Source organism: Formica exsecta, unplaced genomic scaffold (genome assembly GCF_003651465.1).
Source record: "Formica exsecta isolate Colony F162 unplaced genomic scaffold, ASM365146v1 scaffold262, whole genome shotgun sequence".
Taxonomy (NCBI): domain Eukaryota; kingdom Metazoa; phylum Arthropoda; class Insecta; order Hymenoptera; family Formicidae; genus Formica; species Formica exsecta.
The window spans coordinates 145,706-170,208 of NW_021849885.1; the positions used below are offsets into that span (position 1 = coordinate 145,706).

At 35.1% G+C, this 24,503-nt stretch overlaps 1 protein-coding gene and 1 long non-coding RNA gene across 5 annotated transcripts in view; one reads left to right on the forward strand and one right to left on the reverse strand.

The window, feature by feature from the left end:
* Positions 1-2,323: 2,323 nt before the first annotated feature.
* LOC115236906 (nidogen-2-like) lies at positions 2,324-22,775 on the reverse strand. 3 transcript variants are annotated; one of them, XM_029809635.1, is made up of 20 exons: positions 22,523-22,775; positions 12,822-13,100; positions 12,450-12,655; positions 12,283-12,374; positions 11,896-12,042; positions 10,993-11,226; positions 10,071-10,599; positions 9,695-9,861; positions 9,246-9,374; positions 9,058-9,156; positions 8,416-8,583; positions 6,352-6,477; positions 5,806-5,928; positions 5,131-5,474; positions 4,440-4,776; positions 3,926-4,154; positions 3,389-3,564; positions 3,133-3,241; positions 2,930-3,048; positions 2,324-2,749 (listed from the first exon to the last, which is right to left on the reverse strand). In XM_029809635.1, exons 1-20 carry the CDS (start codon positions 22,736-22,738, stop codon positions 2,613-2,615), a joined length of 3,966 nt encoding a protein of 1,321 aa, XP_029665495.1. In that variant the 5' UTR covers positions 22,739-22,775; the 3' UTR covers positions 2,324-2,612. The 3 variants fall into 3 exon arrangements, with proteins under 3 accessions (XP_029665495.1, XP_029665496.1, XP_029665497.1); XM_029809636.1 differs by lacking the exon at positions 5,806-5,928 and having other exon boundaries at positions 22,523-22,774; XM_029809637.1 differs by lacking the exons at positions 5,806-5,928; positions 6,352-6,477 and having other exon boundaries at positions 22,523-22,774.
* LOC115236910 overlaps positions 19,813-24,503 on the forward strand; it is a 50,051-nt gene continuing 45,360 nt past the window's right edge. Inside the window, exons 1-2 of one of the 2 annotated variants that reach the window (XR_003884279.1) lie at positions 19,813-20,187; positions 21,603-21,651. This is a non-coding gene — a long non-coding RNA (uncharacterized LOC115236910). Of the gene's footprint in view, positions 20,188-20,469; positions 21,652-24,503 lie in introns of those variants that run through there. The other variant, XR_003884278.1, reaches the window with a different exon arrangement.

The window sequence follows — 24,503 nt, forward strand, 5'->3', positions numbered from 1 at the left end:
TAGTTAAAGAATAGAATATCCTCCTTTTTTTAATTTTTAAATTATTACAGATGAATTGTAGAACCGGAGTTATTAGCACAGGGAATTAGCGGAAAGCTTTAATTATAAGAATGTCAATTTTATGACATTATAATAGGAACGAAATTAATAACTCGTTATTAACTTCTTCCTTCTCAATTATGGCAAAGTTTAGAAGATCATTTCAGCTATATTATGATAATTGTAAATTGCAACTTCTTAATAAAAGTTCCTGATTAAGTTAACTTGCAGTAAATGAAACTTTGTTACCGTTGAAAAGTAATTATATCTTAAGCAATCTAGAAAGAACCAATCTAAAAATTTTATTCTAGCTCTTTTTTACGATATTCTGAAAAAAAATCTTTATAGTATCGCTACTAATTAAGGAAATATTCTAATGAAGTAGTTTCTGGCGTACATTGGATAATAAGACATATATATGTATTTCATACAAAATTTACCGTATTATACGCAAAATATTTTTAAGTTTATGTTGGCGACGGTTAAAGTATAGGTATCTAGTGATAGAACATCGCATGTGGGTGAGTATTACAGCCTAGTGCGGGCATTCTTATTGAAAAGCTATAGCGCGATAGTCTGATGGAGCACCTGTCGATGGCAGACTTTGTGACCAGCTTTTTCCAATCCGCCCAGGCATTCAATGCCTGCCGATCACTAAAAGCGATGCTTATTTGCATAGATTGTAGACTGCGGTTGCGCGTACGATGATCAATTCGAACATTAACAGCGCTATTATTTCAATGAAATTCGGAAATGCGGCCAAATTAATATGTTCAATAAATATTCACATTTTTGAGATTCTAAAAAATAGAAAAAAATGCCATTTAAGTTCTGAGAAAACCCAAGGCTAAAAAAATTTGATATTTAAAATTCTCTTAAAATATAAAATAACTCTATATTTTTTATTTTGTTTTATGAATTTATTTGATAATTGTATTGTTGCAATGCTGGTATAATACGTAAACATTACTTGATATATATAATTAAAATATAGAAGATGTATTATCTGTGGAAAATAATATATATTATATTGTATTTTCTTAGAGTTTCGAAATACAAAAATTCTATCAAACTTACTCGATTTTTATCACAGCAAGTCAATTATCTCTACCTAGAGATAATTGACTTGCTCTGCCATTTTATTATTATATGGTTTTAAAATTATTTTATTTATTATTATTTTTTAAACATAATTTTTATTTTTGGAGATGTCTTTTTATATTGACAAGAACGCTGTTAAAAGAATGTCATATGATATCTTCCGCTATTTATGTATGGCGCGTTGACTTTTCGATTTATTTTAAGTTCTCCTTTCTACATGGCTTCGCGTTATGTAATATAGTTTTCGTAATATCGTTTAAAAAAAGAGTTCATTGACGAAATGACACTTGTATTTATTTCGCATGGAATATACGGCATTCTACTGTAAATACGATTTTCCGACGAGTACTGAGAGATTGCCGCTCGTTTACGGCTACCTTCTACTTCCTAGAATTCTACCATTATTGCGGCGCGACTAGAAGAAAGATCTCTCGAGACGCATTTCCAAGAGATTCTTGTCGCTCTCTGTACGAATCTATTGGAGAGCACCAAGCCCTTTGTCAGTTTTTGAGGTCGCCGTTTTATCTCTTCCTTATATCGTCTTTTCATTCTCATTTCGCCGTATCGCCCTTCGATTTTCCCACAACCGATTAAATATCACGTTCTCAAAAGAAATATCTTGCACGAAAATATTCATTGTACGATGTTGAAAATGTTAGAGACTATATTTTATTTTTCAAGATCTTGTGTTAAAAAAACAAATAAATATATATCTTCCATCTTTCTAAGAGAACAATATGTTTTTACATAATAGGCTATTCTTATGAGAATGCTAACTTATCATATCACGCAAAAATTTTCAAGAAAAAAAAAAGATGAGCGGATTTTCAACCGGCAAGTAGAAAAATTATACTTGGCTTAAGAAGAAAAATTATACTTACATTTAGTTTTTGTTCTTCTTCCACATATTTCTTGCAAATAGCAATATCAAAGTTACTTAAGAACGTTATATAAACTCATTAATATTATATGTGGGAAATAAAGTGGTTGAAATTATACGGTAATTGTAGCTAATCGGATTTCATTTCTCACTGCGCAATGATACTAATAATTTTCAATCTTCGTAGAGCAGTTTTATATAAGAGATCTCTTTCGGGAGCTTTTCTTTTTTGTATTTAATTATAAAACTAATCAGGCGAATAAGTTCAAAAGAAGGAAATGATGGAAATGATTAGTCGTATCAATATTACGTTGTAAAGCATCGCTCGCTTCCTTCACTTTTATTAAATAAGATCAAATCGCAGTACAGTTCGTGCATCGCGACTGATAGATACAAAAGTAAATGTTATTTGAGGATGTCGATAAGACTAATCAATATTAAGATTAATGTCACAATTTACACTTGATCTAGTGGTTACTTATGATCATAGTTCGATGTTGAGCGACAGTGCGCGAGACTTTCTTATCGGCTAATATCGAGCGCGAGACAAGATTTTGCGTTACTTCTTTTCTGTAAGAGATTGAGGACGGATTTAAGACGGATAACGGGAGTCGGTGCAAGATTCTTTCGCATCGTCTGCGCACGCACACGTCCTGCCGCCCTGGCCGTCCGGTAGACATAGCTGATCCTTGTTACACCTTCCATTATCGTATTGGCATACGTTGGTTACTGCACGAACAAATAAATATTAAATCATAAATATTAATTGAAATTTTGGACGATATATTAAATTCCCAGAATTTATTTTTAGAGATAATGAACATTCACAAGTTTTGCTAATTCTATTTTTGGCAAAATTTAATTAGTAAAATTTATATCAAGAAATGTATTCATGGAGATGAAATTTACTTCTGGGGCATGACTCAGGAACGACCACAATGCCATATAGTTTTCCGCTTCCACCTGGCGGAACAGATAACGGTGTGCGTTTTTCGCCATTAGTTTTCATGCCGACTTCGATCTTGTTTCTGCAATGTAAGTAGGGTAATATATAAAAGCTTTGGAATTTTATATCGCTTCTGTAGATTGTCGTGAATGCTTTATTGTCTTACGTTTTCCAGTCAGTCCAATAGTAATAATTTTGAGATATTGCCAAGCCGAACGGATAAGTAAGTTCATTCGCGACGATGTTGACCTTCTTGCTATCTATTTCGATACAACCTAAGAACAAGAGATTATTGTCAGATTATTTATTGTTAGAATAACCAGCTTTGCAGTAATAAAATATTGCGTCATTGGACATTTTCTTGCTTAAGATTAATGAAAATGCTATTTTGATGTGTTCACGTGATTAAAATCTATATTTACTTATCGTAAACGTCCCAGCATCGGCCCAACAGAGCTCATCTGTCGACCAATCAATACTTAATGAATTTGGCAGCTTAACGTAATCACCCTGAAGGAAGATTGCTCGGTCTGTACCATCTTCATTAGCCCACTCCAATTTTGGAGAGGCGCGATTCCAATCAGACCAAAATATTTTCCTAAAACAAAAATATTCTTTGTAAAAATTCAAATAACTTTACAAAATTACATCAATAATCTTACAATTTAATAATTGAAATATAGATTATTTTATCGCGTTTTGCTATTTTTATTAATGAAAATTAATTTGAGATTGTTTAAGAGAATCTGTAGACACAAAAGAAAATACGAGAAAGTTAGTGTTTTCTAAATATGCAGCAAAAAATAATTCACAATCAGAAACTCGAAGAAATTGTATCGTCGTTATTGTGTAAATAATGTATGTAGGAATGACTGCAGTAAGATCGAAGAGGATTTTGAAGTACGCGGAACTGAAAAGTTTTGCAAATAGATTTTCTCTGTGCTTTTATATATTCTTACCCCCGATATGGATGAACAGCTATTCCCCTTGGATTGACCAGTCCATCGGAAACGAGGACTTTGCGTTTCTTTGTTACAAGACTGGCAACCTCGACGGTCGTCTTGCCTGAATCGGTCCAGAAGATGTTTCTTGAGACCCAATCGACCGACAATCCCTCGGGACTGCTAACTTTCGGAATAAATGTTTGTGCCATTGATCCGTTGTAAGATAGTTCGACTATTCTGTTACCTGCAGTAGATGGATTGCGATTTTATTCATTGCAAAAAATATCTTGTTTTTCTATCGTCGTTTTTAATTATTTTCTTAATACGTCGACAATTAAAAAATATATCAATAAGAAAAAATCAATTTGTCGCATTTATTATAAAATATAATAGAATTTTAGATTCTTTATTAAAAATAGAAGTAGTATTATTTTGTGAAATAACAATTATGAAAATCTAGACTGATTTTTAACGCATGTTATTGGTAAACTCGGCGCAAATCGACTTTTGAATACAAACGAGCAATTACCAGTAATATCACTGGAGTAAGCTTTGCCGTCGAGGCAATCGATATCTAGGGCGATCGCCATTTGCGTGTAAACTATGTAGATAGGATTTCCTGGATTCTGTTGCGTAGGCACGAATGGTATCCGATGCGTGGCCATTCCTTGGTTTACCAGTAAAAAGTTGGAGTCGTGCCTCGGCCGGCGCTTACAGTTTACGCCATCGCCGATATAATCCTCGTTGCAAACGCAAGCAAATTGATTTTCACCGGCCGACACGCATGCTGCGTCCGGAGAGCAGAGGCTAGGGTCGCGTCTGCACGAAGTGTGTGGAAGGCACGTGAAACCGTCACCGTAGTAACCCTAAAGGCGGCAAGATTACATTATAAATGAGCTACGGCAAGAGAAACAGTATAATATTGCCAAAAACCTTGCTTTATGATCATATAAAATTTTTAAGTATTTGTTCAGTTATTCATAAGTTTATTTTGCTCTTTCTCTCTTTCTCTCTTTCTCTCTCTTGAGCAGATAACCGTACGTCAGATTTTGCTAATTTTTAATTATTAGTATTTAAAACTGACTTGATAAGCAGCAGTGTACGCGCTACGTATTCACGTAGTATTCGACATAATGTAGCACGTACGAGTGTACGACGTGCGATGATAACAAAATTGATTATCCTATATAATGCGACGTGTGATACGCATCTGTACGCACCGGTTGACAAATGCAGGCGAAATTCGCGGATGTTTGATTGTATCCGCAAACTGCGTTTCGGCCGCAGTTATTCAAAACGTTACAGCCGATATGATCCTCCACGCATTGGCGCATACCGTCGCCGTGATAGCCGCTTATGCAGACGCATTTATAGCCACCGTCGCCGGACGACACGCACTGCGCGTTGACGTGGCATTGAGAAGGATTCGTCGAGCAATCTGATAGCACGCATCGGTCGTCCACTAAGCTAAATCCGGGGTTGCAGGTACATTCGTAGCGCGAGCTGACGGGATGGTAGGTGCATCGTTCATTCTCTTCGCACTCGGAATTGTTGTTGCACTCATCTAAAATACAAGAAAGTTACCAGAGAAAATATCAGTTTGGCGCATTTCTCGATTCGTATTATGCAGTTTACAGCGCGATATAAAAGACAACGTATGAGAGAGATTTTGATATTATCTGAAATAATTACTAATCAAACTGAAAGTTCAAACCTCATGATCGTGTGTGGTTTCTCAATTTACATGATAATGCGAAATGTAAAAGAGGCGATATGCGTGCCAGTGGAAATTGTCGAAAGAAAAAAAGAAAAGATTGCATTGACATTCCGAAGCGCGTCGTGCGCGGAACGAGTGAAACAAAAATTAAAAAAAAATATAAGGATAATGAAAGCACCGATAGGACTGCATGTTGTTCCATCGCCTTCATATCCTGGATTGCACACGCACTTTGCTAGCGGTTCCTCGTGCTGACAAGACGCATTGGGGTCGCAGATGTCCACTTCCAAGCAGGATATCTCTGCGCGAAGAAGAAAAAAAAAAAAAATCGTACCGTTGTATTATTATTAACATACCTCCGTACTCCTTTTATGATTTAGACTTTTTCCTCGGGAAAAATATAATTATTGAATGCAGGAGCATCGGAAAGCGTACTATAATGTTTCGAGAAACAAGGTATTAATTTTGAATTTTATGAACAATTCATAAACTGAAAGAAAAGCATTGCGATTTAGATTCTTTTTATTTTTCTATTTGTAAAAGTATATTTTACGAGTATTCATGTGTAATAATAATTTTAAAAAATGATATATATAATAATAAAAATGATATAATTATATGTCATATGATATATATCAGAGTGTTTAAAGTGCGCTTTCTAACACAATATTTGGTTGTTGTTTATTGATTAACTTGCTAAATGCAAAAGCAAGATGCATTTTACCTGTCTTGGTGCATTCCATACCATCGCCCTCGTATCCCGGATTGCAGCGGCACTCGTAGTCGCCGGTGTTCGTCACGTAGATGCATTGCGCGTAGGGATGACACCTGTTCACCACGTTGCAAGATACTGGACACAAGCGTGTGCGCGATTATGATACATTGCACGGCAAGCGGCGACGATAGCTGGTTATTCCGATAGCGAGACCGAAAAATTTAATGGAAATGGCTAGATTTCGCGATGTTATGAACGCGTCTTGATCGATAAAGAGTTACGAGTTAATTACTGAACAATTTTTCTACTAGTCGTTCGCAAGATGCCTCGATATTCTCTGAATTCGTCGACAGATATGTCAGCTATTTGGGACATGCTATTTTTATTTCGTGTCTTTGCGAAGAATTGATCTCGTGAACGCAGCATTGCGTGAGATGAAAGTTTTGAGAGAAAATATCGTTCAGAGAATATTAAAGTTGATGCATTAGTTTTTATCGCTATCATCAGAATGTCAAAACCTATTTTTATATGTAGCTTGAAGCATCTCGAATAAACATCAAAAATATATTCTGAGCGAAATAAGTATTTGTCTTGAAATCACATAAATTATTTCGTATTTTATGTTCGTATGTAACATGAATATTTCAACATGAAATATATTACTGTATTACTTACAACATAAATATTAAAAAATATGTAGTTTAATGAAATTATATATGCAATATTTTAGTCACGTTTGAATATTTTGATCTTGTAGTTCCTTTTTAAGGGAACTGCCATGCGCTGCAGACATCTTTCCTAATTTTCCGAGATAATCTTCCGTCGTACTATTCACTAAGAGGTTGCGCGTCGCAAGTTTCTGAAAGTGAGTTTAAGGACTTGGAAGATAACAAAACTTCGAGTACACTTATTTGTAGAAGAAGTTTTTTTCTCGCTCGCCCTTTTCCGCCCTTCGAAACACCTGGGATGTGAGTTCGCAAATTTTCACGCGATTCACATCGAGCTTCGTAAAACGGGATTGTTGTTAACACATGTCATTATATCATTTGCAATTTCGTTTTTGTTATAAAAACGTTACTTTAATTCTCGCACAATTTGCGAGCCCGCAAGCATTTTGATTAATTAGTGAGATAAGAGATATATATCGCACAATATAATGGAATTAAAAAAGTAGTACGGAAATAAAAGCAGCATGCGTCATCGCCACGAGCTCGTTAAAGAGAAAGGTATGCAGAGAGGCTTAATACTCATTAATGAACATAAATAGCTTAAAGCCAAGCAGTGAATGCGTCGTACGGTTAGATCCTGATGGACCCATCGTGTCGTGTTGGTATCCTGGCAGCGGAACGCAAATTCGTTCCAAATGGACGTAATCGTATCCCATGGGACATATACAGACGTCGTCGAAGCATTCCGGGATCGGATGTGCCGATACTAAAACGCATTATGCATCGACGAACGATGTTCGTCGCGTTAACGATCGTAATCTCGCTCGTTATTAAATATTGATTATCGTCGCATCGCGGGGAGAATTCAACTTATTCATGTTAATTTATTCACATGCAATTATTTGTTGTGTAAGTAATTGTTGATCAAATTGTTTTAATTTTTGCATCTAATTGATCCTCGGAGAAATTTGAATGTGATGCTTCCATTGACAAACATTGTCATAATTTGAATTTATAACGATATGAAACTATTAACGTCTATTGCACTGGCGTAACTATATTTTAGTATAATTGAATAAAATGGAATTTAGTGTATTTTATAATGTATTTATTCTGTTGATCTATTCCTACTTTTTTCCGAGGATCTTCAATCGATGATACAATCACATTTCAATAGAAAGAATTATACTAATACTCAATTAATTATTATTGTGCAATCAAATAATTATCGATACGTAGAATCCCTCAATGCAAAACATGCTATGATGCATAGGTGCAATAGCATGCTATGATGCATATTCGAATAACGAAGAGAAATTGCATCGATCTAATCCGTGCTAAAAACTTTCACGTTTCACAAAAACCGTCATATGATATACCGATTATTATTTTTCGTGCAACTTACAGTCTCGATAGTCAACTGTCGTGGATTCTCCCTCTTGCCTTACGCAGGCATGGTTGCGGAATTTCCAGCCGCTTGGACACCAACACACTTGCATCAGACATTGCGGTTGCGGCGGTTCGTCTGTTGTGGTGGTGATATCGGACTCGGAATAACACGTGTATCCATCACCTGTAAATAATCGCATATGTAAATACGAGAAAACATTTTACATATTGCATTGTGGTCATGTGTATTTAAAGTATCACTCGTCGCTTTATCGTGCGATAGATATTCAATTTGCAATTTTAATTTAATTACTTTATTTGTCAAATTGTCTTAAAAGACATTAAAATTGAAATACATAATAGCCTTATGAATAAAGAATTATATAAGAGGTACCAGCACGTAATTGAAATTATGAGAAACCAAAGGCATTAAAGGTGAACATCTCTTATGAACTGTCAAATGGATGTAGATTCAGATAAGTTTTTTAGCTTGCGCTAAAATATTATTTTACGGTATTAATGATTTGTGTACTTATATGAATTCCTAGTGATTAGCGTATATATTTTGCAGGATTTTTGTATATATTTTTTACATTTTCAAAAATTTTTTTAAGTTGTTAACAGTAGGCAAAGATTTTTTCTTGAGCTCTCCACTCACCGACGTAACCTGGCATACACACGCAAACGTGCTTCTTCCTATTTCCGTCAAAACTGCAAAGCCCGTAAGACGAACAGTTATCCTCCTCGTTACAGGATACTGTAAAAGTAGTTTTCGTCTTTGTCAACAAAAATATGATGATCAACAGTTTTTTTTTGCCAGACTATTATATCTGGAAAACATTTTACCATGCTGAGCGGGATAACAGCCTTGATCTGTTTCTTCGAAACCAGGTATACAGACACATGTAGGTGCACCTCTGATCATTCCACATTGTTCATAATCCCCGCAGCGAATATCCTCGCAAGATGGCAAACCTGCATTATGGATAAATAAATTTTTCGAATATAAAATTAGATACTATTGAGCGCGTATTAAATAGCTGTAAACTGAGAGATATGAATATTATTTTAATTTAATATTTTACATACGAATATTTTATTCTCGAAATATATTTTTAAATATCTTCAAAATTGGAATTAATTTTAAAATAGAATTTAACCGAAAGTATTATCAGATGTTAAAATTATTTTTGTCGCTATCAGCAGTAAGAATTTGATCGACATTGAAATGTTACCAGAGTATGGTAATTGTGATTTTAAGATATAATAATTTATTATGATACAAATGCAGTTACTTTCACAAACTCGACCATCTCCAGTAAAACCAGTTCTGCATTGACACGTATAGCTGCCTTCTTGATTAACGCATTGAGCGTCCAGAGAACACATGTGATTACCGGCCGTGCATTCGTTCACGTCTACGCAAATCGCACTGCCATCCTCCTCGTATAGATACTGATACCTTCGTAACGAGCAATATAATAAATGTAGTATCATTGATATTTAGTTAAAGAATTATAATGTAATGCGCATACATTGACGCTAAGATTGAGATAATATATTTTTACGAAGATATATCACACATATTCAAAAACAGACCTTTTTTCGAATATCTACGATATTAAGATTTTTTTTATAAATTAATCTTATAAAAAAAAAATTGATATTTACCCTGCATTGCATATACATTTGAAACTATCCCCATCGACCACGCAGGAGCTGTGATCACCGCAAGTCTGTCGTCCTTGAATACACGGATCCTCTTCCTCAAGAGGCGTTACCTTGGTGTTGACGGCAAATCGTATGATACCCTCGGTGGCCTCGTAAGTAGTGATGCCTCTGAAAAACTTTAATCTGGTCGTGTCATCTTCGGGATCGAAGATACCGTACGGACATTCCTGATAGCTAATTATTTGATCCAACGTGAAGGCGATTTCTCGCTCGTCTCCGCTACCGTGTAGTAGTTTGCAAGTACGCTCGCTTTGAGCACGGATTAACCCCGGTTGGGCGCGAGTGTAGAGCTCGTCGTAATCACCATAGTCCACTTTGGTGTCCCTTTCGAGATGCGGCACCGTACCTTCGATGTCCGCTTCCATCTTTAGTTGACCGAAGACGTCCAATCCGAGATAATTGCTGCGTATCGTCACTTTGTCGCCGGTTGATGGGAAGACTAGCTCCGCCGTGTGATTAAATAAACCACCTGTGCGTGGAACACGCTCATATAAATAACTGTTTATTCGTAAACACTATCGCGTTTGACAATCTTGTAAATTTTATAAATCTCATAAATTAATATAATGCAATACCGAAATGTTCGTGTTTGTTAGAGATCTTTTTCTTTCAATTTTTTTTTAAGGGAAATTTCACGTAAAGTTGCTTATTGCTTTTCTCAGTATCGTTAATATATGCAATATAATAGATATCTCTTTTAATTATTAATTCGTTTAAAAATATATATAACGTACGCTCCTCTCTTTTTCTCTGCCTCTCTCTATCTATCTCTCTCTAAATAAATGAAGAGATCAAAACGTGTTAGGATATTATATCCGATCAAAATTGATTTTTGAAGATTTCGTAATATAAAGTTACTTGCCTGTAAGTTCGTATCCGTTTTCAGTATCACTAACCGGTTTCGCGAATAGCCAACCGATCACGCCGCCCAAATTGCCTAGAAGTTGAAAACTAGCTCCGATTTCTTGAGGTACTCTCGACAAAGCAGTATATGTTCGTCCATCTTTGGTTTGTACGTAACATTGAAGATCTCTTGACGGAAATTCCACGCCGTTGAGCGTACCAGATATTCGGCCAATAACACGAAGAGGCACGTCTAAAAATTATTTTCGGTAAAAATGCCATCATATTTTTAAATCTTTATTTAATTTTTATTAATTTTAAATTAATTTTCTATCATTAACGAAGTTTATGATTATTGTTGCTTAATCGATTTTTCTTGTGTGTACAAGATATTTATTTTTTAGAAATATTATACACACAATTATTTATTTATATTCTTACACGATCGTTAAATCAATGACAAAATAGCATTTTGAGAGATACAATACCGGTTTTCTGCATTTCTTAAAAAAGCGTCGTATCTTTTTTTTATGCAATTATTGGTAGGGATACTTCAACGCGCACAGTCGCGACGCGATCATCAAAGAACCGCGCGGGTCATTTCCAGGTATATTGCTGTCTTTACGATGTTACCGTGGAAGTCGTAAGAATCAGTCTCGTAAACTATGAATAGATCAGAGAGCGCACTCGAGCAAACGCAGCTACTTACTGCGATGCATCTATTTGTCCTACGCGAGACGACTTCTGCGTATCTTTGTTCGCGTTAGACGGAGCGTCGTCGGGAGTTCAGAGGGGAACGTTGAAAGATTCCTTCTTTATCCCCGTTTCGAGAATACTTCAAAGGCCGCGTTTGCATGCCATTAGCTCGAACTTATCTCGCAACGCGAGTTTTCGACACAATTGCCATTGATAAATAACTCACCGTTTGGCTGGCAGGATTTTCCGTTGCCGAAATAGCCCTGCTTGCAGCTGCAGCAGAATCCGATCTCGTAATCGATGCAGGTCGCTTTGCTATGACAAGTAGTGGCGCCGGTCCTGCAGCTGGCCGCTTGATGCATAGTCATAGTGTCTAAAGAGCGTTTATTAGTTATAATCAACGTCATGAGATGCAAGAGTAATATTTAATTTGCGCGCATAATTTACACAAGTTACAATATATTCGTGAGATAGAAAATAAAATCATCTTTAGTTTCGTTATATAAACGTATATAATGTTTTCAATATTTTTTTTTTTTATAAATAAGAGTATTGTATATTTTTTAAATATTTTTTTTATATTATATGATTACTTAGAATTTTTTCGTATTACCTTCGATATTGTCGGGAACCTTTATATTTTCGCCTTCGTCGATGGGACCGACTCGAAACAGCCACTGACCAGGCCTATTTACATTCGACCACCTGAAAACAATTACAAAAATCCATGAATACGTCGTATGTGAATATAGCCGGCGCCTTGCTCTCCCCATTACTCACTTGTCGACATTCTGAATTTGGTCGGTGCCCGAGCCCCTCAGGGTATACATTTTGCCCTCGCTCATGAATCCTGCCTGCGCCTTGGCATCCGGGAGCCCGCTGGGATGCGATTCACCCTGAATCCACTGTATACCATTTTCCGGGTATAGCAGTTCAACAAAGGAATGCGAACCGTTGGATGATATAGCGACTTGATAAGTATTCACCTGAAAGGCGAGACTCGATGAATGCTCACATACTTGGAAAGCTTATTACATGTTTATTAATTTTTTATTTTTCTTGTGTTAGTGAAGAGAGGTTTAATATTAAATACAACAAAGGGAGAAAGAGAAAATACTGTCAAAATTTGTTCAAAATGTGCGAACAACTTACCTTATCGTTACGCTCGTTGTAATAACCAACATCCACCCAGGTAGTCAAAAACACATGCGTAGGTACAAAGTCGACGGCGTTCTTGAAAGTGCTTCGAACCAATCCTCCGGCTCTAGCGAGAATCTCGGGAGAATCGGTTTCGCTAAAATAAACCGTTCCCGAACCTCTTGTGTCGACATGTGTGTAGAGAGGCGCGATTACTGGATCGTCAAGAGGGAACGCGATGTTGAAGAATCTTTGCATTGCCCTCGCAAATGAAAGAACGCCATTTCCATTTACCTGAAACCGATTTTCCAGCTTTGACGTTCATTAACCGACACGATCTGTAACTATGTCCGACTTCAATTTCACGTTTAACGAGAGTTCGGAAGTATTGGAGAATTAGATCATTTACAGAGAGAAATGATAAAGGGAATTTGTAGAAAGAGAAAATGCGAAGAGAGAGAAGTTTTCAAAGGTTTCATTTATTTACACACGCTCGATAAGAGCACGATTAAATACTCAGATTTTATTTATACTGAAAACATTGAGATGAGAAATTAATTCGACAGCGTTCAATCAACTTTTTACATATTCAAAACTTATTATAGTCTGACAAATATTCATATAGCATTAAAGTTAATAAATGTATGTTAATCCTTCTATCAATGCAGCTTTACAGCTTTTATTAATTAATTGATGTTGTAGCATTTTTCTCTTTAAAGCAGCGCTCGAAAAATGTGTACAGTTTGTCGCGTTTTCTCTGAATTTCTGCGAATTTCTCGATCGCAAAGTGCATTGATCTAGTCGCAGCGGGATTATTTACGTTAATTTCGATGCCAAGAGTCGCACTCGCAGCCGGCACGCGTCAGTAAATTAGATCCCGTCTAGTGATGCACGCATGGTAGAAGGTTGGTCGGCGTCAGCGGGTCAGCAGGTAAATCGTCGGCACGAGCTGTCAGCGAGAAATCCGACAATGACATAATTAGGAGAGAGAGAGGGGTGAGGCCCGCACCCTGCGTTGGTTTGACCGCGAGTCGCGCGATACGCATGCACGTTAATGAGCGAGCGCCTATCATCGAGGAGTCATTCACCCAACGACGCGCGATCGTTGAGAAGACGATGTTGTGTTCGCGGAAGCTTGCGAAAGAATCACGATGATCTCGCCAAGATTGCGATCTTTACAAAGGAATCACCGGTGAAATCGACAAAATGTATTTGCAGGATATTATTGAAAAAACACTTTTCAGTATATTTGAAATTGGTTATTAATTGGTTTATTTCAAAACCTATGGAGTTAACTACAATCACTTTGATCTCATTTGAAAGATAATTCAATTCCGAACAAAAGTTTCCTATAAACATGGGTCGAAAAATGTTTCCTTAAAAAGTTAGCGCCCAAAAACCTCTGAAATCACGGTTATTTTTTACATTTTTACAAATACAAAGTTATTGTATTGGTTGAACGAAAAGTTTGTGCCATTTTTTCGGTCTTCATCTCTTAGTAAAAAACGGAACGAACTTTCTGTTCAACCCAATATAATCTTTTAAAAATAAAAAAAAAAATATATCAATTATATCTTTGTATTATATAAGATATTTAAATGTAATTTATATCTCTCTATTGTCTATGAGTCTATTATCTTACATTATTTCTCTATATTGCAAAACTTTGTTTAATCTCCAAAAAGTAAAACTCTAATTATTCTTCATTATTCTTTGGTACTATTTCAAAGCGGAAAGAAGCAGTCAACGCGGTCGTGTTATGCTTTCTGGGGCCGCTGACTTATTTCGTCAATTGGCTAAAACGAAGTGCGCCAAACGTGCCTCTTACTTCATATTCGACACGATGCACTCTTCGTGCAGTGTCGGGCCGCAGCTGTTTCTCCGTAAGAAGCGGCTTGTCATTAAGGAGACAAAATTAAAACTCCTCGAAAGAGCGGTGCAACCGTCCTAAATATTGCGCTGAGAAGAAATGATTAGCGTGGTTCTCACACTACTCACACTACTCACGTTTCAATATTAATTAATCTTGGAGTTAAGACAGTTAATTTCAGTTGATATTGTATATTCTATTGTTTTGCTATATAGTTTATTTTTAACGAAAGTTTGAAACTTTTACGAGATTTTTTTTGTGTTATTATATATATATATCAATTTTTGATTTTTTAAGAATAGATTATTGGAGAATAATGAATTTATAAATAATGGAATATTTCTATAAGTTTTCAAAACAGTGTGAAATGCAGAAATTTCCATTTGCTTAATATTTCTTACGAATTTTTACATCTGTCCGGTATGGTTTCGTGTTTCATTCTCACGTTCTGATTCATGAACGTTAATTCTTATGCGCCATTCAAAGTCCAAGTTGGAATGTCCGTTTGCTCAAGTGACCCATATTGTTTTCACGTGAGGTTAATATCACGGGCGCCGCATCGAATTTAATGTTCTCTCAAGTCGCGCGCACCGTTAACAAGCGACCCGATTCAAGTGAATTGACACGAATTAGGGCGACAAAGTAATAAACCCTATTGCGGCATTATTCTGGCATTAGACTTGTTTTATAATTTTGTTTTGCAGCAAGGTAGTTATTTATTATTTCTATTTAAAGATATGAATTAGATCCTTTGACTATATTTTACTCTAACATTATCTTTATAATACAATTTTTTTACAAAAGTAAATTCTATTTATTGCATTAAACAATTCTTTATAAAATATGTCGCATATTAAATTTATTATTGTTAAAAATATTTGAGAAAGTATACTGAATAAATTAGATTTTGTTTATTCATGCCAAAAAAAAATTTACTAAAAAATTTAGTTAGAGAGTGACATACATCAATTAATCCATATATTCATTAATTGTATCAATATCATTTTAATTACATTTAGAGAGGAAAGCAAATATTATTTTTATATGTGATGGATCTATTAGATAGTCTCTTAAATTTTTTTATAGTTATCAGAATACTATTTGCTCGTTTCCGCATATTAAATACGATTGCAATTAGCAAACAAACAGAAGTCTTCCAATTTTCAATATCCAATCAATATTCATCCCGTTATACATATATATACGAGTTTATAGACCGATAATCAGTATCGGTCATCGAGGCGTCCAATAATCGATGCCTGGAGATGTCAAACCAGTATTGATAGTCTCATCGAAGCCTGTCTATATGATCGGACATTTTGACATTCGCGTAAGTCAGCTAGTGGGAAAGTTCGGTCCGCTATCACCGCCGAGGCTATCTCCGAGGTCGTAGGTCAGAGCCGAGCCGATGACACACACGCACACACATGTGGTGAATAGCGGGAGAAAACGGTGGAAATAGATAATATGGCTTGTGGAAGTAATAGGAGGAATCCGTGCTGGCTGCCGTCTCTCTTCCTGATACCGTCGATAACGTTCTAGTGTTTCAACAGAAATAATTTGAGATCGGTTCTCACATCGACGAATATTTCAATATCGAATGCGGAACTTTTTACTGAGAAAATCACTCGATTCTTTTTTTTTTTTTCTCTATCGGGAATCATCTCGTAATTGATATGTATTGTATACATATTTTTTGCTATATATGTATATCATTGAGATAAAATATTGACAACATTTTATTAAAGTTGCAGGTTAATAATTACAATTACTTTATAATGTTTTAAACTTAAGTTTCTATCGGGAATCATCTCGTAATTGATATGTATTGTATACATATTTTTTGCTATATATGTATATCATTGAGATAAAATATTGACAACATTTTATTAAAGTTGCAGGTTAATAATTACAATTACTTTATAATGTTTTAAACTTAAGTTTTTTAATTATATTTTACTTTTCATTTTCTTAAAGTTATATTATTTTACAATTTTTTACGAATGTTTGAAAATTTTTGTCTGATATTTATTTATTTATTGTGTATATTGTATAGTACATACAAATATATAAAAAATCATGTTACCAATTATGAAATGATATAGCATAGAGGCTATAAATTATATTATCTCAAAACGAGACAAAGAAATGTGACTTATAATTAGAATGCGTTATTTATAGATTTTCCATTTTTGGTAAAGAATTTATTGTCGAAAACAGCTGATTTGTCACGGCACGTATTATCTGCGAGAAAAAATGCAGAATAATTTGTGATTTCCATAACAACTTGTGATCGAAAATATTTCCATTATCTACCATTCGTTAAAATGAATTTCCATGGTGCATTTCGATGATACATAAGCGCTGTTGAACGCCTCATTCGCGCAGTATCTCGGGATGAATGCGTCGAATTCGTATGCTAATCGCGGGACTTCGATGTTAGCCGCTAATCTTGGTGCACGCGCAATTGTCGTAACATAGTAGCAGCTGCGAATCAACGATGACGGCGAGAGAGATGGTGCGGTGATGGTTTCGGTAACGCATGCCGCACGCGCTAACGCGATCGCGCAATCGGTCGCAATCATTTTGATGACTACGAATCGTCGACGATAAACGACGAAATGAAGATGATTGTTGTGTAGGCAGGTCCTCTAAGTAGACCGTCTTCGTTCGTGGATACGTCGCGATATACATCTATGCCAATCGCGATTTGTCACTGACCTGGGCCTGCATAATAATGATAATGCACTAAGAGTCCACCGAGGAAGCGCTCTATTGGAATGTCGGAACTAGCTCTCTTGAATCGCCTGATGCACAAGTTCTTTTCGGGCATTTCTTTTTGTATAAATCTATTTCAACTTTTATCTTTTTTATTTTTATTAATGATATAAATTATGAGAAATTACTAATTTTCTATTAATAAGTTTTTAAAAAGCAAAAGGTTGTTCCGATCTTTTTTAGGGTAGATAACCATTTTAAGAAGTTATGCGTACAGTTTGTTCTGCTGATAAATTATCTAAAATTCTATTTTGAAATACGTATCTATGACTTGTTACACACGAAGTAGCCGGCGGAAATAATTTTTTTTAAGAGATTCTTTTTTATATATCTGAATTTATATATGAGAAAAATATTTTGCAGAATACTTTGCAAAAAATAGTGCAGTAAACCGCTGATTATTGTTGGATTATATTATATTATTTTTGAATGATTTATGAAACTGACGAAACTTTTGTGAAATTTCTAAATTCGTACATAATTTCTGTTATAACGCATGAAGCAAAATTCTCGTCAATTAGTTCGCTGCCGTCTGCTTTTGCGTTTGCATGCGGAAGTCTCTGCGTGCTTGAATTACACTTGTCTAGTTTTACATGGCATGCTCGCTTTCCTCGACATTTCCAACAAATTGCACGCCTACAAAGATGTCTGTCTGCCTACTAAACATGCGCGCCAAGTTGAGAAAGGCGAGCGAAAACTGAAATTATATTCGTAAAAAACGAGTATAGCAGCTCTTTTACGAAACCACAAACATTGAATTTTCATAGCTATGGATAATTACAAGGTTATGACAAGATATGTGGCAATATCGGAAGTTGGTAGAAAGGAAACTCGGAGAAACGGAAGAAACGATAATGAAATTAATTGAGAATTTCGTGCCGAGTCTAATTGAACTTTACCGGCGATGACGAAGCCGACAACATGGTCGATCCAGAAGAATCGCGAGCGGAATTTCGCAATTCCTCCCACTAATCTTCCACTAAATAATGTGGGAAAAAGCTAATTGCATACAGCGGTTGCATCGCAGACTGGCTGTCGTATTACACTCTATCTTGATGCGAGCACTTGATTGAGTATAGCAAGAGAAGTTTTTTTCATTATGAAGAGAATAATACAGAGGTATAAAATTTATTTTTAATGTGATATTTTTACAAAGAATTAAATAATGTTAGTTTTATGGACCGCGTGAATATTTTTACAACGTGTACGGCTCTCATAAAGACACAGGTGCAGAAAACACATCAGTATGATTTTTCCTCTCGTGCAACTTAACTAATGTGAAAAGTTATCAAGATTAATGGCAGGTATTTACATATTTGTAATCTCGTGATATTAAATCGCGTCTCTTACGATCGATATAGCCAAGTGAATGTGTATTTGTTTGCAGAATAGTGCAGTGATTATAATTTTTTATTTCTATTAGTATACTCTTAAATATATATAGATTATTATAACATTCTTTTTTTGGATAACAATAAATAAATTGAGACTACAAAGCCATTTAAAATAAATATATGTACGTCAAAAACATATAATTAGATACAATTTGAACACATATTAGGTTCTAAATTAAAAATCGGTTTTTTTTCTGTCATATTTATGGCGCTTAGCTTTTATTTTTACGTTGAAAAAGGGAAGAATAACATCGTGAATTTTTTGAATTCTTGGGTTCTATCTTTCGATATACGAAAAATGCATGTAATGCTATGCTGCGCGCTTATATTGCACGTGTGTTACAGTAATATAAAAAGATACGCTTATGGTACCCTTATTGTTGCAATACCTGCAAAATCGAATCTCCCATTCTAGGCTCTTAATCCGTCTAGTCTCTCACAATTATCCATCATTATACTTTACGCCCGTCCGGCTGACTAGCCGGCCGAGTTTCTGCGTGTGATTCGACTCGACGCGCGTCCCTAAGCGAGGCGCACGTACGCACGTCATCAATAATGCGACGATGATTTTGCGGACGCTTGAATTATTGACGGAACACGATGAATGGAACGGATCACGGCGGATCATGGCTCTAATGCCATGCTTTGACAACGGCGACTGCGAAAGTCATACCCAATCCGAAAATGAATTTTGGTATTGAATTTTAAAAGCTCCTATCGCGTATAATCTTGCTTGAAATGGAATATTATAAAATGTAAAATAAAATGGAATATATAGAATATTATCACTAAATTGCTTTGCCAACATGTAATCTTGTCATGAATTTAAAAAAAAAAACATACAGTTAATTCTTCATACATTTTAATAGCAGATATAATCATATATTTTGATATTTACTCATACACACACATATATTTTTAAATATTTCATGGAGATAGTATTCTTTTAGATATATATGTATGTAGATTGATCATAGTTTATTAAAGATACTCCATGCTGTTAGTCAAGGTTGTATAGTCTCAATAGGAAAACTATTTTCCACTCGAGAAAATGTTGATAACATTGGTTCGCTCTACGCGGAGGCGTAATGCATAAACGCTTCCACGCATGAGCTCATGCACCTTGATTCGCAATAAATTGCTTCGGGGAGATGAATCCTTCGCTTTAATCTGCGCGAGATTAGCCCATAATTAATGTTCATTCATATTCGCCGCCTCCGCAGTAGTACAATGATTCGCGGAAAAGTTAGATCACACGTGTCCTGCGGACTTTTCTAATCGTTGCCGGTTTCTACGGTTATTTAATCATTCTGCTGTCTGTGTTTGCGCGATGACTCAAGTGCGTATATCAAGACTTAAATATCTTTCTCGTAGCTAACAAGAAAACGGCCGGAATTGTCTCTGCGTTTTTGATGGCCTTCGGATACGTCGTAGAATAGCTTAAAATAAGAGACATCCTAATGGATGTTTAAGCAAACAGACAAGTTTTAGAAGCTATTTCGTCATATTTACCCATTTGAGTGAATATTTCGCAAAAATATAAATATATATATACGATTATGAAATGCTTTTAGTTATTTTTACATGTTTTATAATTTCAATCATATTTTACTATGTAATGTACAAAGCTAGAAAAATCGCCGCAATCATAAAAAATTATATAGTTTAAATTTAAAAAATACATGTTTTTTATTTTTTTTTTTTAATTTCTTTAACATATTCGAAGCTTTTTCAAATTGTGGAGGAACCTTCTGTGATCACTCTCTTGTGTTCCTGCAACGCGCACTTCCTCGAAATACGCTTTCGCCTACGGCCGATCTTTCGGCGTGCAAACACTACCGGAATCTTATCGCGTCTTGGCTCGTCTGGATGGGCGTTGCATCGTCTTCCGGTTCGCGCGCCGCTCTCGCTCGTTCATTCATACAAATTAACAGGCTCTCGTAAATTGTACGCGATGAGCAGCGCGGCAGCGCGTCCGTCGCAATTAAGCGCGATTGTGCCGCCTAGAGAGTCACTCTCGTTCGTCATCGCAAGAGCGCAATGAATTCGTGTCATGCCAGAAGATGTTGACCGGATTAGACCGCGAGTCGAATTGAGAGAATGACCAAACGCGCGCGCGGGACTCATTGTCTACCGCGCGACAAATTGATATTAACCGAAGAATTACGCCGGCCGCACTGCCTAGCCGCTCGTCTCGCCGTCTCGGAACTTTTTCTAGACCGGGTCGTAAATTGAAGTTCGTCACGTGGAGAAACTACGCTAAGTTTTCTAATCTATGAGATGGCCAGAAAAAATTTCTAACTTTTTCTAGCCTCGTAAAGAAAGATAGGACAAGTAGATACTGTAAAGTGTGTAACATCATTCTTGCTCCTCTTATTAATGAATTTGTGAAATGTCCGTAGAAATTTTTTCACTTTTTGTTTCATGGAAAGAAATAGGATAGATAGACATTGTGCATTTTTTAATGTTCTTTCTTATTAATAAATTTGGTGAATTCAGATGAATCTTTTTTAGTTGTAAATTTGACATAATCATGAAATTGTTTTTTAAAAAACATTAAAATTAACAAAACACATAAGCAGGCGACCAAATTTTGGTTTTTATTTTATTCTTACTTTAATTCAACGGAATTTTAATTTATAATGAAAGGAATGCGATGTTCTTATAATTTTGTATTATAATAAATTTAAAAAATTGTGACAAATAATGATTTTCTATAAAATTTTTACTAACCAAGTTTATTTTATGTTTTAGGAGCAAAGCTTCTTGGAGAATCATGGCAAAGAAAACAAATTAATACAAGGTAAGAATAGAATAAAATGATTTATCATATTAAGAAAATTATCTAGTTGTAAATAATAGTTGCAAAAATATTATTCACATACACATAATACACAGATTTGCAACAAGTTATCAAGAATATTTGCGTTTTTCTCGAACGATGTTTTCCACTGACGATCAGTTTACACAAGCATAAATACAAAAATAGCAGACTATCTAATAATAACTTCATTGCGTACCCACATATTTGCAAATATAAATAGCAGATTTTGTGTTAATATGTAATGAAATTTTTAATCTAAATTATATATTTGTTTATAAGTAAGCATTATTACTGTGATTTTAGTAATTTTCTGTTTCTTAAAAAATTTGCATTTGCAAGAGGCAGAATACGATCTTAGAGAGATTATGATATCGTATAACGTAATTATTAAATTAAGAATTGTGTTCATATCTTATAATTAAGATATGATAATTATGAAAAAAGATTTTTTCTTCTACATTCTTATTTGTTTAAAAGACAAATCGTCCATTATGTACATTCTTGTTTTATTCTTTCGATATATTTGTATGCAATTAGTTCGTACGCTGATTATGATTGGTAGATTAAAATTAATTTATTACAGGGTTAATTCAATTTGTAATTCTTTTTTTACATTTCTCGCTATCGCTATATTAACGAATGAAGAACAAGACTTCTTTTCACTACACACATCAGTAATATCAATAAAAATTTATATAAATATAATATAAATTTATATTCTTTAAATTCATAACACAAAAGATATTTTGCCATCTGAATATTTATTTTAATATGAACAAGCATTCGATCGAAAAATTGCATCATTGAAGAAATTACAATATCTAAGAAAAAAATCGCTATCGGTACTCACGAATATGGAGTTGTAGATTTTATCGTAGAAAACGATAGGAGTTTTGAGGATTGCCTCCGCGGATATCAGCATCCGGTTCGGGTCGCTTTCGAGGACCAAGGAACCCGGTGCCGCGTATTGATATAAATCGTTTTTGGACAGGGCAGCGGTGTAGGGCGCGATTAGGGCCAGCGCGAGGCCCAGCAGGACGCTCCAGCGTACTGCGCCGCGAGCCATTCTCTCGGACTGCCTTAACGCTACTGCTGTTCGACTTGGCCACGACGTCTCTTCTCTTGCCGCCCCCTAATCGTCTTTGCCCGCCGCTACTCCTCGACCGGCGCGATCGTTCCGAATATATAAAACGTCACGCTCACTTCCCGCGCTCGCCGATAATTTTGTGACATCGCTTTGATCCCGCCGCTAATAAACTAAACGTGCAATTGAATGTATCTCGAATGTAATTCTTCAACTTTTCTCTTTTTCTATCTGTAAATTATTCGTGCTATACAATGATCATTTCACGTGATGATGTCCTTTCGCTCCGCAAGTATATCGGTGATCGGAGTAAATTAATGAATTTGACGAATTTTTTAATATTTTTTTATATGACGTAAAATATTATATTGGATTTAATTTCCATGTTGATTGAAAGAAATTTTTGAGAAGTTTAATTATATTGAATAAATGATGAAAGACGTTTATCCAATCTCATAGAGGTGAATACAGAAATCACATTCGTGTGACCACATGCACATTATAATTTATTATTTAAAGTAAAAACTGCAAGTATTACAGATTTTTTTGAGAGCAGCGTTTTATTTACGAATCTATCTCTTTAATAATCATTAGTATATCTTAAAACAATTCTTATATATATACAGAAATATTTATTATATTATTACGTTATTATCTTTGTACATCTTTTTTATGTATGTGCATGTGAAAACGCACGATAAAAGCATTATCATCATTTAAATTAACAATAGCCATGCATTTATGCCACGTATTTTTTCCGCATGTGAAATTATAGTTGATTCAATTTTATCTTTGGACGATTTATTCAAATGCCGAGATTTACGCTATTACGTGATACATATTGTAATCAGCACGTGTGGATTTTAAGGATTTAATTGCGACCATAATCGTATTTTATCAGTGACTGAGATAATTGAGCTGCAAGGTTATGCATCCCGTGGCTAAATTGGCTGACATTGCTGACGCAATGATTTTCGAGCCATTACTTTGTATTCCGACTGCATCGCGTTCTGCATTTAAAATCGATAGATTTCATGTAGATTTTTATTTGTTTTTAATCCATAAAATATTTCTTACGTTATATTTTATATTTTTACCGTAATTTTGAGTTTTTAATGCATTTAACTTTAACTTAATATTATAGAAACATAATCATTAAAAATAGTCATTTACTCATCGTAATTTTATCATTATAAAAAAACATGACGTTATTGCAATAACTAGTCAGCTTGTTGCGCATCAGCTATTAAGGTAAATTGACATTTAAAAATTGCTCCGATTTTTGTTGATAGAGAGCTTCACATTTTTTACGTATTCTATTATTACACTCGATCATCTGTCACGCAATTTCTCCGAGACGGTACGCGATTCATCTGGAACATTGTGGCCGTTTTCTACGCGAAATCGCGTGCGGTTTTACGTTGTGAAACAAAGTATAAACGTCGACAGATAAACGGAGGTGGACCTACATTCGCATACGCCGCCTAGAATTGCGTCGCGGCCTAGAACATCCCAATAAATTGTCTCAGGAATTCGTCAGGGTCGCTCTTCTTCTTGCGCTCGTTTAGTGTATGACGGTATGTGAATCGCTTATTTTGGAAATGACATAAGTTACTTTGAAAAATAATGAATTTGAGAGTCATTCTATATTACATTACATCGTCAGAAGTGAGAAGATGTACGTAATCTTTTCTTGCATTTTTTTTTTTTAACAATTGAAACAAAGGATAATTATGATAATAAAAAT